Genomic DNA, 13,920 nt, shown 5'->3' with positions numbered 1-13,920 from the left:
TTGAATAGATTCAATAAAATTTTGAATTCCAATAATTAATAATATATGATTTCCTTCCTTTCAAATCAAAGGGGTAACGTTGGCGTATCTAAATATATTTGGGGGTAAAAGGTAAAAAAGTTCCCTGACCCCACCTCTAAGGCAAACTTCCAAAGGAAAGCCCACCAATCTTAGCATGTTTGTCAGTCTAAAGACTTTCTCACCTTCATCAGTATTATAATGTTGATTTTGCCCTAGGCGTGATGTCGTGTTTGTTTATCGTGGTAACACAGCTTTGTCCAATGTTATTATTAACATTGGTTAAAAAAAACGCCACCGTGCTGCCACCGGGGCAGCACGGTGGCGTAGTGGTTAGCACTTCTGCCTCACAGCACTGGGGTCATGCGTTTAATAACCACTATGGCCTTATCTGTGAGGAGTTTGTATGTTCTCCCCGTGTTTGCGTGGGTTTCCTCCGGGTGCTCCGGTTTCCACCCACACTCCAAAAAACATACTGGTAGGTTAATTGGCTGCTAACAAATTGACCCTAGTCTGTGTGTGCCTCTCTCTGTCTGTCTGTGTGTGTGTGTGTGTGTGTGTGTTAGGGAATTTAGACTGTAAGCTCCAAAGGGGCAGGGACTGATGTGAGTGAGTTCTCTGTACAGCGCTGCGGAATTAGTGGCGCTATATAAATAAATGATGATGATGATGATGATTATTAGAAATAAATGGCTTCCTAATGATACGTCCACTTTAATCATCGCATTTAGTAACAAGGTAAAGTGCTCAAAATGCAACACAGACATTAATCAACACAAGGACACATAGGCTGTGGGTTTATACCACGGTCAGTCAGTAGTTTATAACAGTTATCAGTTAAAGGGCAACATCAAAATATAAATATATGGTTACATACCTCTACTCTGAACACATATATCTAGGACTGCGGTGATTAAACGGTTTCCTAATTTTCACAATTTCAAAAAAAATAAATACATTTTCATTACAGGAACAGTTCCTGGTTAAATAGTAAGAATTTTTGCTTGTACACCAAGATCATTTCTAATCACTGGCTGTCATTATCTGTCTAAAGGATGCTAACATTTTATTAATAATGATAGCAATGGACATCTGTTTTGACTATAAAACCCTGATACAGCATGAGGAGTACTAGAAAAGGTTTTCGATTTCATTTTATGTCAAATAAAATAATATCATATTTGTCTGAAAAGTGGAGATGTTGCCCATAGCAACCAATCAGGTTCTAGCTCTCATTTATTTTTTACATTGTAGAAAATGATAACTAGAATCTGATTGGTTGCTATGGGCTACACCTCCACTTTTCCTGTTTAAAAGGTTTGCTAAATCTACTCCTTAGGGTCATTTATGAAGCTGCAAACCCTTGTTCCCAAATACTGTTTTGTGAAAGTCACTGTACCTATTTGATCACATTTGCAACCAACCTTAGTCATAGGGTTTGCACATGTCTCCCTGGTTTCCTCCCACAATTACAAAAACATACTGGTTGGTTAATTGCCTGCTATCAAAAAATTGACCCGTGTATGTGTGTGTGTTAGGGAATTTAGACTGTAAGCTCCAATGGGGCAGGGACTGATGTGAGTGGGTTCTCTGTACAGCGCTGCGGATCTAGTGGCGCTATATAAATAAATGATGATGAATGCGTCAAGAATGAGCCAATTTTGCTTGGTGCTGTGGGAGGAGCTTGGGTGAGGTGGGAGGAGCTGGGTGGGTTGGGCCCACATGATAAAAGCAAGATTCTGTATCGCGGTAACAGAGATTTAAATAAGATTAAAGGGGTGAAGATTGCACATTTAGGGTAGTGTTCCTCCTTAAGCAGGGGTTACAGATTCTCTACCCAGGCAAAATAACTCAATTTTTACACATACTTGGCAGTATCGAATCTGGGCATTGGTCTATATTTTTTCCATCAAATCAGGTACATTTTAAATGAGATAGTAGATTCTAAGGCTTAAAAATAAAATGTAATAAAATCAAATCTATAAGTATGACACAGTAAAGATGTACTTGCTCCTCTTACGCTCATTACTTAAGGCAATTAATGATGCTTGAACAGTATTTTTGGAGAAAAATGCAGGAGTGAATTAGGTGGCCATAACTGGATGTAAATTGTAAAAAGAATTGTTTGTTTTGCAGTTAGTACGCGACCTTATTTTCACTTACATGAAGCCGTTTTTGGATGACAGGTGAATATGAATTATGAAGCCCTGTTTTCTGCTTTAAATATGGCAAGAAAGTTGTATAAAAACTTAAAATTTTAACAATAAGATCCCATTAACATTTTGCGAAAGCACGAGTGGGTGTAGAACATTTTATTATTTTTGCTTGGCCCTGTCTAGTTTCCTTTCAGTAAAATGTACAGTATAGGAAAGGACAATGCGAGCACCGTACAGGTAAACGCGGTGCTGTAAATGGAATTCCTGTTGATCCGAGTGCCCAGTCTCTGCTCAGCTTCCGACAATCCCAGTATAACGTTCTGCAGAGGACCTTCCTGCCCGCCGTCCCCGGGCACAGAAACGGGGACGGAGAGCCTCTCCATGGGTCGCGAGTAAAGCTTCGACTTCACGTTCTGCACGTCCGTCGCTACTTTGCCGAGACTCATTTCCAGGCTGCCGAATTTCTGTTGTAAACTTTCCAAATATTTCCCCGTTTCCTTTGTGTAAGCCATGTGTTCCTTAATTACCGTAAACACCTGGTCGTCTGAACCGGCGGCCTTCGATGGAGGCTCACGGCCTCCTTTTTGCAATTCTTGGGATGACGGTTCAGTAGCCGGTACCATGTTTCTTAAAGATAAAATGAGATTGCCAAGATCCTTTTGTTGGGATTGGTGTACCGTAGCGTGTTCATGGATAGCTTCCTGTAAGCTGATTGGTCCTTTCTGTGCTTCTAGAAGCAGGCCCTTTAATTCTTGCAGCCTGACCCGATTAATATAGGTTGATCCCATGACCCCGATAATTGCACCCAACACCGATCCAATAATTGACCAATTCTTAGTCCGCTCTGCTCTAGTTCTCTCTTTTTCGTGACTCTCCCTGACTGAGGCGGAGAACAGGAAAAACGTCTCTCTCTCATTCTCTTCTGCGTGGATGTACGAAGTTTTCAATCTTTTCTCTTCCTGAATAAAGAATGTAAGATATGGTTTTAATTTACAAGACAAAAACAAGCTTCTCCTAGAATAGGTTTATAATACACAAATGTTGCCAATGTATGTATCATCATCATCATCACCATTTATTTATATAGCGCCACTAATTCCCCAGCGCTGTACAGAGAACTCACTCACTTCAGTCCCTGCCCTATTGGAGCTTACAGTCTAAATTCCCTAACATACACACAGACAGAGAGGGACTAGGGTCAATTTTGACACATATATAATATATATATATATATATATATATATATATATATATAGCAGCCAATTAACCTACTAGTATGTTTTTGGAGTGTGGGAGGAAACCGGAGCACCCGGAGGAAACCCACGCAAACACAGGGAGAACAAACTCCACACAGATAATGCCATGGTCGGGAAATGAACTCATGACCCCAGTGCTGTAAGGCAGAAGTGCTAACCACTAGGCCACCGTGCTGCCCATATGTATAAAGCCTAGTATATCTTTATCAAAGGAGCGCTCTGTGTTATCACTACGAAAATGTGTGTATTATAAAGAATAACACATCCATTACTATAATCTATTATTAATATAGATGTTACTTTATACCTATATAAACAACTGTATAAAATATCCATACTTTTGTCACCCTCTGACATCACTAGTCAAAAGTGGTTAGTTGCCTGATCCATGTCAGAGAGTGACAAAAATAATATACCTTCCAGCTATTCATAAAAGATCTTTGAACAATACTTACAGTTTCTCTCCTTCATTCCAATCTTTCTTCTACAAATTTATCTCAGCTAAACATTACACTGCATAACATCAGCTTTAGCCCTGTTTAACCTTCCTAAAATAAGTATTTTATTAACTATAAATCCTTTTCTCCTACTGCATAAAGTTTAAACAAAGACAATATTAAAAACTAACAAAACGCTTAGCGGATATGAATTATTTGATAATGGCTATCTAACATTTGCTATAGAACAATAATTAGGTCAATAAAAATGACAACATATCATCATCATTTATATAGCGCCACTGATTCCGCAGCGCTAAACAGAGAACTCTGTAACATCAGTCCCTGCCCCATTGGGGCTTACAGTCTAAATTACCTAACAAACACACAGAGAGACTAGGGTCAATTTTGATAGAAGCCAATTAACCTACCAGTATATTTTAGGAGTGTGGGAGGAAACCAGAGCGCCCAGAGGAAACCCACGCAAACACGGGGAGAGCATACAAACTCCACACAGATAAGGTCATGGTCAGGAATTGAACTCATGACCCCAGCGCTATGAGGCAGAAGTGCTAACCACTAAGCCACCATATATAGGGCCCATATTGGCCACACCAATTGTAAAAGGTTAATATTAGCAAATCATAAAGATTTTATTTGTCATAAAGAATACATTAACAACACACATTTGTCGGCAACTAACGTCAAACAGAATGGATGATGGATCTACGTACAAGAGGTTAACTCCTGCCTGCAGTATATGCCATTATGTTTTCATTAATTATTTTTCTCTTTCAAATACATAACACATGTTGGATATGATGATACTGATTGGATTAGAGATGTTCTGGACGGATCAAATCTAATTATTAAACAACATATTTAAGGCTGAGTCACTGGATTTCTTTCAAATTGAGCTGCGAAAAGAGGAAACTGACACAGGAAACATAGAAAATAGGTCTCTCGGGAGAATCCAAAACCAGTTTTGCAAATCGCACCATCTTATCTTTAACAGAGATTTAACTACCCTCCCCCCCTCCCCCCCCCCGCAGCCTCCACCACTTCAAGCAATGGAAAGATAATATTTTATGAATTATGGTCAGTTAACGACCAATGTATTCTGGGAAATAAATAAAACTCAGTGATCCATTTAGTTATCAGAGCATTCATAGTTTATCCTTTACAGTGATGCAAGAGCTCCCCCTTACTGAAATAAATACACTCTGGTAATTATACATAAACATATGTTTGTTTCTTGTGTCACTTAGATGCAGAAAAGCTAAATTGATCCTTTTGGAGTGAATCTACCGTTAATATGTTTGTATGAAGTTGTGATATTTATATAAAAAAAATAATATTGGCAATCATGGCTGCAACAAGCAAGATGAAAGAAACAGTAATGTATTACTAATCACGACATATTAAAAGTACATTTAAATGGCCCCATTTGAGTTCGGAGTGTGCAGCAATTGTTTTGGTGTAATATAAGCATTCTCCCATACCAAAAATATCTTCCTATCAAGATTTTTAGACTTGCGTGCCCTTCTAATTTGAAGACGCAGAACCGGGGAGGGCAAGTGTAAATCGTTCACGTAAATGCGACATAATTAAACTTTGATGCGTCCCCAGATGCACCTCTTAGCAGACGGGTACAGGAGGGCTGGTAGAAAACTAATCCGTGATGATGACGACAGTTGGCAGCACTAGCTAGCGGCTTCTGATTGGCTGTTTGTGTTCTGACCTCACTAGCGGACAGTGCGGTTAATTTGCGTTGCGGCTATAAAATTTGTTATTGAGCTGAGCTGCGAGCTGAAATCCAGCGTTAAAGGTACCGTAATAACGGTAATTACGCGCACTATTACCGTAATGACCGTAATCCAGGGATAGGAACGTCCGTCTTCAACTACAAGTGGATCTGAAGTAACGTCTCTTGTTGAATACAGTTGTAGACTCACTCTGCCTTATTAAGACAGACACATCTTACTACACGATACGAACAATACATAAAGTCCCAGTAGAATGCACAGGGCAGGGTTTCCCAAACCCAGTCCTCGGGGCTCCCCAACAGTGCAGGTTTTCCAGGTCACATGTGACATAATTAGGACCACCTGTGGATCTGTTACAATGTGTCAGTCAGTAATGAATACACCTGTGCTCCAGCAAGGAGATATGGAAAACATGCACTGTTGGGGAGCCCTGAGGACTGGGTTTGGGAAACCCTGGCACAGGGGAAAAAAGTATTCAATTATTGTCATTAAAGAAAAAAAAATTAAAAAAATAAAAGTCCCCTCCCCCATGAAAAACATTTATCGGATGTTATTAATGTGCACTGAACATAATAAGCATTTTGACAGTTGCTCCCGATTGCAAACACATGTTCTAGCTGCATATGTGACCATCGCTATCACACGGCGCCTACACCTGCCGTGTAGCTGGTGCACGTGATACGGCCGATTCAGACGGATGTGTGTTCCGCCCATGAAACCGTAGACTGTTGGAAGTGTCCTTTGCGTTCCAAGATGCATTGGATGTACCTGCGTTCACTGGCGTATAGCCCTATTCTGAGCATGCACGGTGCAATTGTATGCAAAATAAGGTACATGTAGGCATTCACGTTCCTTAATGAATATCTATAGATTATATTTGGGGGGGACTGGTGTTATTATTAGTATTTTGTTATAAAGCTTACAAATATCTTGCAGCACCGCACAACAGGGAGGCAAATTATTTTCCAGTGTTGACCACAAAACTGGGAACACCGAAAAGCTCTGGGGGTAAATGTATCAAGCTGAGAGTTGTCCGGCAGGTTTGAAAAGTGGAGATGTTGCCTATAGCAACCAATCAGATTCTAGCTGTCATTTTGTAGAATGTACTAAATAAATGATAGCTAGAATGTGATTGGTTTTTCAAACCCGCCGGAAAACTCTCAGCTTGATACATTTACCCCTTGGTGTCTAACCGGGGTCCCACCAATGCTTCACTTGTCGCCCAGGGCATGAGAACGGAGAAGGGAATTAAAGGGTTACTGCTTTACTAACAGCCCTGGAAGTGATAGGGTTAATGAAACGTTTACAATAATGTGCATCGCCGCTGGACACTCTTTGTGTAACGCTTAGGTTCCTGCGGTACCTCAACATCGCGGATTTCTTATCGCACCTCTGTGGGGTGAAAGTAGAAACCCGCAATGTTACATCGCCGCGGAGTCCCATCACGGCCGTTCCGGATGCACTCCGCGACCAATTGAATTCCCCCCTTAAAGGCAGAAGGGGTTGCTCGGTGATCATTTATACAAATAAGGGGGTTACTTGGAATAAATTAGAACACTTCTGGGACTGTTTGTCATCATTGTACACAACATTAAGAGCACTTAGTTGACCATTGTGAGGAGTATATCATACATAACACGTTGAGCAGCTATAATCTATTGTATACCAGCTCACTGCTGCCAAAACATATTTGTGGCTGTCTGTCTGGAAGTGACAATACAATGTATGGAATAAATTACAAACTAGTTTGGAAGAAGCCCACATAGACATAGACAGATGAAACACCAGTAAAACCACAGCACTAGAAGCGGATCATACTATAATTACTGACGCGTGTTGGATTACGTCTACTGTATACAATATGTTACAGTAACTGCAGAATTCTGGGAGAAAGATCAAAGGTTCTACACGTGGAAGCGAATAACCGAGCTCTATCCCCAATGAACGCTACAGAAACGTGACTTGAAAGCTATACTGCTTATCGCTGAGTCTACGACGTATTCGTGCGAATGTTTGGGACTCAATTTTCACCTGAAGGATAATCTCTGGAGCGACTTCCTCCTAATACAAACGGGAGCAATTTACCTTGGAGTTCCTAATTATCCATTAAGCAGTATTGGGAATTTGCCTAATTATCTGTATAATCTTACTTCGTAGCGCACATAGTACTTTTCTGATGGACCAAAACTATTTCTATATTTAAGTGTCTGTGGAAGTAGACTTGAATATTTTAGCCATTATACATTGCTATTAAAGTACATCATTTTATAAGCCAATTCTCTGAAGTTTTATTAACTCTTCTACAGTGTTTTGGGTCTTTTGAATTGCTCTTTTTATTGAGATTTTTTTCTTCTATTGGATATTTAAGGATATTATCCAGTGCTGTTGTTCCAATATATGAGGTAAACGTAGTAATTTCCTCATGAATAGCTGCTTAGGGATTGTGTCTTCATTTTAAAGTTAAACGGTTTATTAGCTCCTGAAGTTTAGTTTGTTTTAATTACAAATCGTGGTTTGTTTGTTTTTTTTAAACCTGCCAACGTGAACAAAAGTTTCTCTGATAAATTAAAAGTTTATAAAGAAAGCAACAAACAGCATCACAGTACAGGGTAAAGCCACATCTATTAATAATACTCATTTTATTGTAGATGGGAGGAAATGTCTAGTGCACAATTCCCAGGCTCTTGTGACTGCGGCTCATGTGTTGACTGAGGAACGACTTTAAAATAGAAATTGAGGAGAATCCTGGGGGTTGGAGGAAAGCTGGGACTAAGAGCTGTAGTATCATCATCATCATCATTTATTTATATAGCGCCAACATATTCCGTAGCGCTTTACAATTGGGGACAGTGTTGTCCTGTGTAACTGACTGTCTTTCTGCCATTTCAACGTGGATGTCCTTTCGTCAACTCAAACGTAATCTTTCTAAAACAGAGTTAATAATATTCCCACCCACCAACAAGAGCATACCTGACATTTCTATCTCTGTTGATAACATGACCATAAATCCCACCCCACAAGCTCGCTGCCTAGGTGTAATCCTTGACTCACACCTATCCTTTGTTCCATACATTGACTCTATATCTAAATCATGTTACATACATCTAAAAAAAAAATCCAGAATTCGCACATATCTCACACAATACCCTGCAAAAACCTTAATTCATGCATCATCATCTCCCGCATCGACTATTGCAATTCCCTCCTTACTGGTCTTATCCAAAACAGACTCAAACCACTACAATCTATTTTGCACGCAGCGGCTAGATTGATTTTCCTTGTAAACCGTTATTCCTCTGCTGAGCCACTCTGTCAGTCTCTACACTGGCTGCCTGTTTTCTACAGAATCCAATATAAAATAATTTTATTAACCTACAAGGCCATCAACAAAGTTGCACCAACATACATCTCCTCTCTTGTCTCAAAATATCTCCCAACTCAGCAACTCCGTTCTGCACTAGATCTGCGTCTCTCATCCACCCTCATTACATCCTCCCATTCCCGGTTACAGGACTTTTTCCGGGCTGCACCCACTCTACGGAATTCTCTCCCTCGCACAATAAGACTCTCCTCTGGTCTACAAGCTTTCAAGCGTTCTCTGAAAACCCACCTCTTCAGACAAGCTTATAATATTCCTCAACCACCCTCTTAACCTCACTACATTACCCTATTACCACCCGTTATACAACTACCCCTTGACCAACATTGTTGTGTGACGGGATCATTTAGCTTATGAGTCACTTTTACCTTTGTAGTCTGGCTGGGCCGAAACGCAAAATGTAGACTTGGCCTTAGCCTCATGTACACAGGCATTTTGACTGAGACATACAGGGAAGGGCACTATCCTGTGGCTGGACATACCTGCAACATTTTATGCTCCAGAGTGGCTAGTTCCAAGTACTGGATGTCATCGCGGGACACTCGGTCCAGCCGATCGCGCACCTCTTTCAGTTTCAACAGCTGGGTCTCCACGCTCTCGCGGGCCTCCCGCACTATCCCGCGGGCCACCATGAAGTCCTTCTCCGCCTGCAGGGGAAGCAGAGGGAGACGCGGGTTGATGATCTTTAAATAGGTCCGTGCACCGTTATGAATTTAAAAACTATATTTTATAAATTTTTCTGACAAGTTAAAACTGAAAACCTAAAATAAAAGCAGACAAAATGATCATTGTGTCCTAGTGCCTGTGTGCATAAGTATGTGTATGTAAGAGATGCATTAAATCTGTCCATGCATTATATTGTCAGTGGATTACAGAATCCTGTTATAAAATATTCTGCTGCTTACAGAAATTTAACCATAATTTGCATATTAAAATGAAGCAAAAACAGTATCAGCCCTTAAAAACCTAGGGCCTGATTCATTAAGGATCTTAAATTAAGAAGTTTCTTATTTCAGTCTCCTGGACAAAACCATCTTACAATGCAAGGGGTGCAAATTTGTTTTCTGTTTTGCACATAAGTTAAATACTGACTGTTTTTTCATGTAGCACACAAATAATAACTTTACATTTCAGTGTACAAATAAGCTATCAAGTATTTGTGTGTTACATGAAAAAACAGTCAGTATTTAACTTATGTGCAAAACAGAATACTAATTTGCACCCCTTGCATTGTAACATGGTTTTGTCCAGGAGACTGAAGTAAGAAGTTTCTCAAGTTAAGATCCTTAATGAATCAGGCCCCTAATATGACACATTGCCTCTATAGAAATTACATACCATTTCTCTGGCAGGAACAGGTATATGGTCGTGTGGATACAACGGCTCTTTGTTCAATCACAAAATCAAGGATGTAATGCCACTCATTAATTGATTAATAATAGTAATACTTAGCTCTATATGACCATAGAATTTGTTAGCGATTTGCAATTTTATACTGCTAATAACCCTCCAGAATCTAAGAACCTCCGAATTCTAGAACTTAATACAGAACTTTTTTAAAACTACCTATCCTTGTAGAGATTTACAGTAGTTTATCGCTCCAAACTTTTCATTACCCCCACCCCCCTCCACTATTTTTAATATTGGCACTCAACTATATTATCATATTTTCTATTGTCCTGCGTAATGTTGTACCGTTAAAGAAAAATTTGGTTGGACGAGTTATTACTTATGTACTCTTACATGTTCAATTATATATATATATATATATATATATATATATATATATATATATATATATATATTTATTTGCTGACCACTGAAATCATTAAAACATTTTTTTTAAAAAAAAAAGATAAAATCTTATTGTAACTTTTAGCTCTGATTGGCGAAATCCTAAGCGCTCAGCCAGAATCTCTTTCAGCCTCTCCAAAAACCCTTAGGATTCAGTGAAATCCGTAAACAAACGCTCGATTAGACACATCCTAAAAAATCGCGGATTTCCTGGCGACGGATTCTACAGCGTATGAGTTATCCGTGCAGAGTCACGTCACACTAATGTCTAATTGGGCTTCTTTGGATATGCCGCATTTTTAAATCTTTGTATCTCGTTGCTTCCAGGAACAAATACACACCAAGTTTTCTTTATGCATCCAGGTTTGTGTGATTTTGCCCAGCGCTGCGGAATCTGTTTTTGCTATATAAATACAGGATAATAATAATATTAATACTTAGCTACCGTGATAATAGGAAGTTAGATATCCAGTGAAATTGAGGGTGTAGTTGGGTGCAGTATGTATGGACATGTGTACCTGTCATTCTCTGCTGCTGTGACTCAGTATCTTCTCCTGTCTGTAGGAAAACCTGCACAACACCATTGTGCTATTAGTGTTAATTATTCTGCTTTAATGTTGTTCATTTGTTGAGTAATGAGCATGATATGGCTCCCAATATCATATATCTGCACCCACCCCCCCCTCCAGGTTGGCACGGTGGCTCAGTGGTTAGCACTTCTGCCTTAAAACACTGGGGTCATTAGTTCAATTCCCGACCATGGCCTTATCTTTGAGGAGTTTGTATGTTCTCCCCGTGTGTGCGTAGGTTTCCTCCGGGTGCTCCGGTTTCCTCCCACGCTCCAAAAACATACTGGTAGGTTAATTGGCACTAACAAATTGACCCTAGTCTGTGTGTGAGTGTCTGTCTCTCTCTGTTTGTTTGTGCGTGATAGGAAATTTAGACTGTAAGCCCCAATGGGGCAGGGACTGATATGAGTGAGTTCTCTGTACAGCGCTGCGGAATTAGTGGCGCTATATAAATAATCTGTAATAATAAAATAATAAAAACTATCCTAAGAGGTTTAGAAGCAGCTGTGAATTTTCAGTTTTATAAACTTTCAGGAACTTGCCATACGGTTCTCTGCTATTTCCAAACAGGGGGTAAATGTATGAACATGCGGGTTCTTCAACACCCGCGTGTTCAGCGATTAAATTTCAAGCAGCGCTGCATTGTAAAGGGAAGTTTCCCTTTACAATGCAGCGCCGCTTGAAATTTAATCACTGAACACGCTGAACACGAGGGTGTTGAAGAACCCGCATGTTCATACATTTACCCCCAGGTGTAAGAGAACCATAGATCTACCTACTGCCCGATCCCCAATGCCTGCAAAGCCACCACTTTTATGCTCTTTAACGCTATTATTCAGGTAAATTAAGAGAAAAACTTTACAAAGGAGGCCACATATCTACCAAAGACAGCAAACGAGCCCTCAAAATGACCTGCATGCTTGAGCACTATCGAAACAAAGTCACTCACATTTTCAGGCATGTTCAGAAATCCTTTTTGAAGAAGACCACTATCTGCCCCCTACCCCACTAAAAGGCCCCCATGTGACTCGACCAATCGGTCCAACTGTTGAACAATTTACCACACAGCTCCGTACCAGTACTGTACACTAATGCTTCGCTCAGTGCATAGATCTGTATCACAGCAATGCCCTAAAGGTTGTCCATCAGTCCGTGTTAGATTACCACCGATCAGTAACCAACGAGTGACCTTACCTCTGCTACTTTCCCTTGAGCTTCTCGAACTTCGACAATTCCGACAAACTCTTCGTATCGGTCCCACCAGCTTTTGGCCGTGGTAGAGAGCTTCTGCATGGAGTTTTTACCCACATTTTGCGCCGCTTCCTTCCAACCCTGTAAGGGGCTGGCTCCAGAATCGTGTGATGGGGGTTTTATGTCTGGAAGTTTGGATGCAGGGGAGCAGAGAGTCCTTACAGTGAGGAGCTTGATTCTATGGTTCAGAAGAAGAGAAGAGGACCAACTAGGTGGTCTCACAGCACCAATAACAACCTGCGTACCACAGAAGTGTTTCATGGTGTACTACGGTGTATGGATACAAGACCTAAAAGAGAAATAAAAGAGGAATTAACCATACAGATTTCAGTATTTAAACAGTCTCAAGTCCATGATTATGGACCTAGAAGTCAATAAATTTACAGGGTTTTCCACATCTTCAGTTGACTCTAATACTGTCCATTTCCTGGATATTGATCTCTGACAATATACTTATATGAATTAACTAGCAGTACTAGGGAGGGAAGAGATATGAAGATGTGGATGCTTGCAAAATAAATATCTATTCTGTATTAGCAAACTCAGCTTAGTAATGATAATCAAAAATATAAGTGGACATTTACTTAACTGCCTCGATAAACCTTGGCAAATGCCGCAGCAAAGCGGACAAACCCTTGTTGGAAGAGGCTAAAATATCTTCTCAAACTGGAGAACTGTTCAGTCTATGACATGTGGATCATGTTTGCGATCTAGTTATCTGTGGTTGTGAGACTGCTTCACCATTACTAATTCCCTCCTGGAAGAACAAAACAGCCTGTTCCTCTTTCACATACTTTGCTTATGGTAGACACAACATCTTATTGCTCTGAACACAATGACTGTTCCTGGTGAGAGTCTGGGACTGGCTGGAGGGCAGGCTGAACCTATTTTCGGCTAAAATGAAAAGAAATTGCCACTTTATAAATTAGCTCTTGCATTGGTCTCCAGAATAACTCTAGAAAGACAGTAAGTGAAAGATTCTTGTTGTCTGAATTCATGAAACGCGCCTTGAGGAGGTAACGGCAACCTCTATCCTACTTGTATCAGGAGAAAATAAATCTTCTTCCGCTCATTGTCTAGTGTTTGTTCCATGAGATCCTTAAAGGGGCTAGAACCTTTATTTCTAACTGATACTCTTTTGTTTTAGGGGTTTATGGCACTGAAGCCTCCTAACTCCATGGTTTTATTGATGCTTTGTTCAAAGAGTGCAACTAGAATTTAGCCAAAACTGGGGCATCTTTGCAGGGAAGATTGACGCACCTGGCTCTTCTAAATCCTGTATTCTTTCACACTG

General features: G+C 40.2%; 2 protein-coding genes across 2 annotated transcripts in view; both read right to left on the bottom strand.

Moving 5' to 3' along the window:
• PLXNB1 (plexin B1) overlaps nt 1–9,577 on the bottom strand; it is a 250,287-nt gene extending 240,710 nt beyond the window's left edge. The window contains exon 1 of the mRNA XM_075183465.1: nt 9,495–9,577. The gene's annotated coding sequence lies outside the window, so the exon portion shown is untranslated. The remainder of the gene's footprint in view (nt 1–9,494) is intronic.
• CCDC51 (coiled-coil domain containing 51) lies at nt 2,354–12,887 on the bottom strand. Its single transcript, XM_075184196.1, has 3 exons — nt 12,570–12,887; nt 9,495–9,659; nt 2,354–3,133 (listed from the first exon to the last, which is right to left on the bottom strand). The coding sequence occupies exons 1-3, from the start codon at nt 12,885–12,887 to the stop codon at nt 2,354–2,356; spliced, it is 1,263 nt and encodes a 420-aa protein (XP_075040297.1).
• Nucleotides 12,888–13,920: the final 1,033 nt, after the last annotated feature.

Source organism: Mixophyes fleayi, chromosome 8 (genome assembly GCF_038048845.1).
Source record: "Mixophyes fleayi isolate aMixFle1 chromosome 8, aMixFle1.hap1, whole genome shotgun sequence".
Classification (NCBI taxonomy): Eukaryota; Metazoa; Chordata; class Amphibia; order Anura; family Limnodynastidae; genus Mixophyes; species Mixophyes fleayi.
Note: the sequence above shows the minus strand (reverse complement) of the source record. Positions and strands in the feature narration are given on the sequence as shown.

What these genes read in the sequence shown, in the direction of transcription:
- CCDC51 (XM_075184196.1), bottom strand. Translation starts at nt 12,887, where the DNA reads ATGAAACACTTCTGTGGTACGCAGGTTGTTATTGGTGCTGTGAGACCA. An exon ending in CTCAAGGGAAAGTAGCAGAG is followed by an intron (nt 9,660 to 12,569) that starts GTAAGGTCACTC and finishes CTTCCCCTGCAG; the next exon opens with GCGGAGAAGGACTTCATGGT. An exon ending in TGGAGCATAAAATGTTGCAG is followed by an intron (nt 3,134 to 9,494) that starts GTATGTCCAGCC and finishes TTCTTTATTCAG; the next exon opens with GAAGAGAAAAGATTGAAAAC.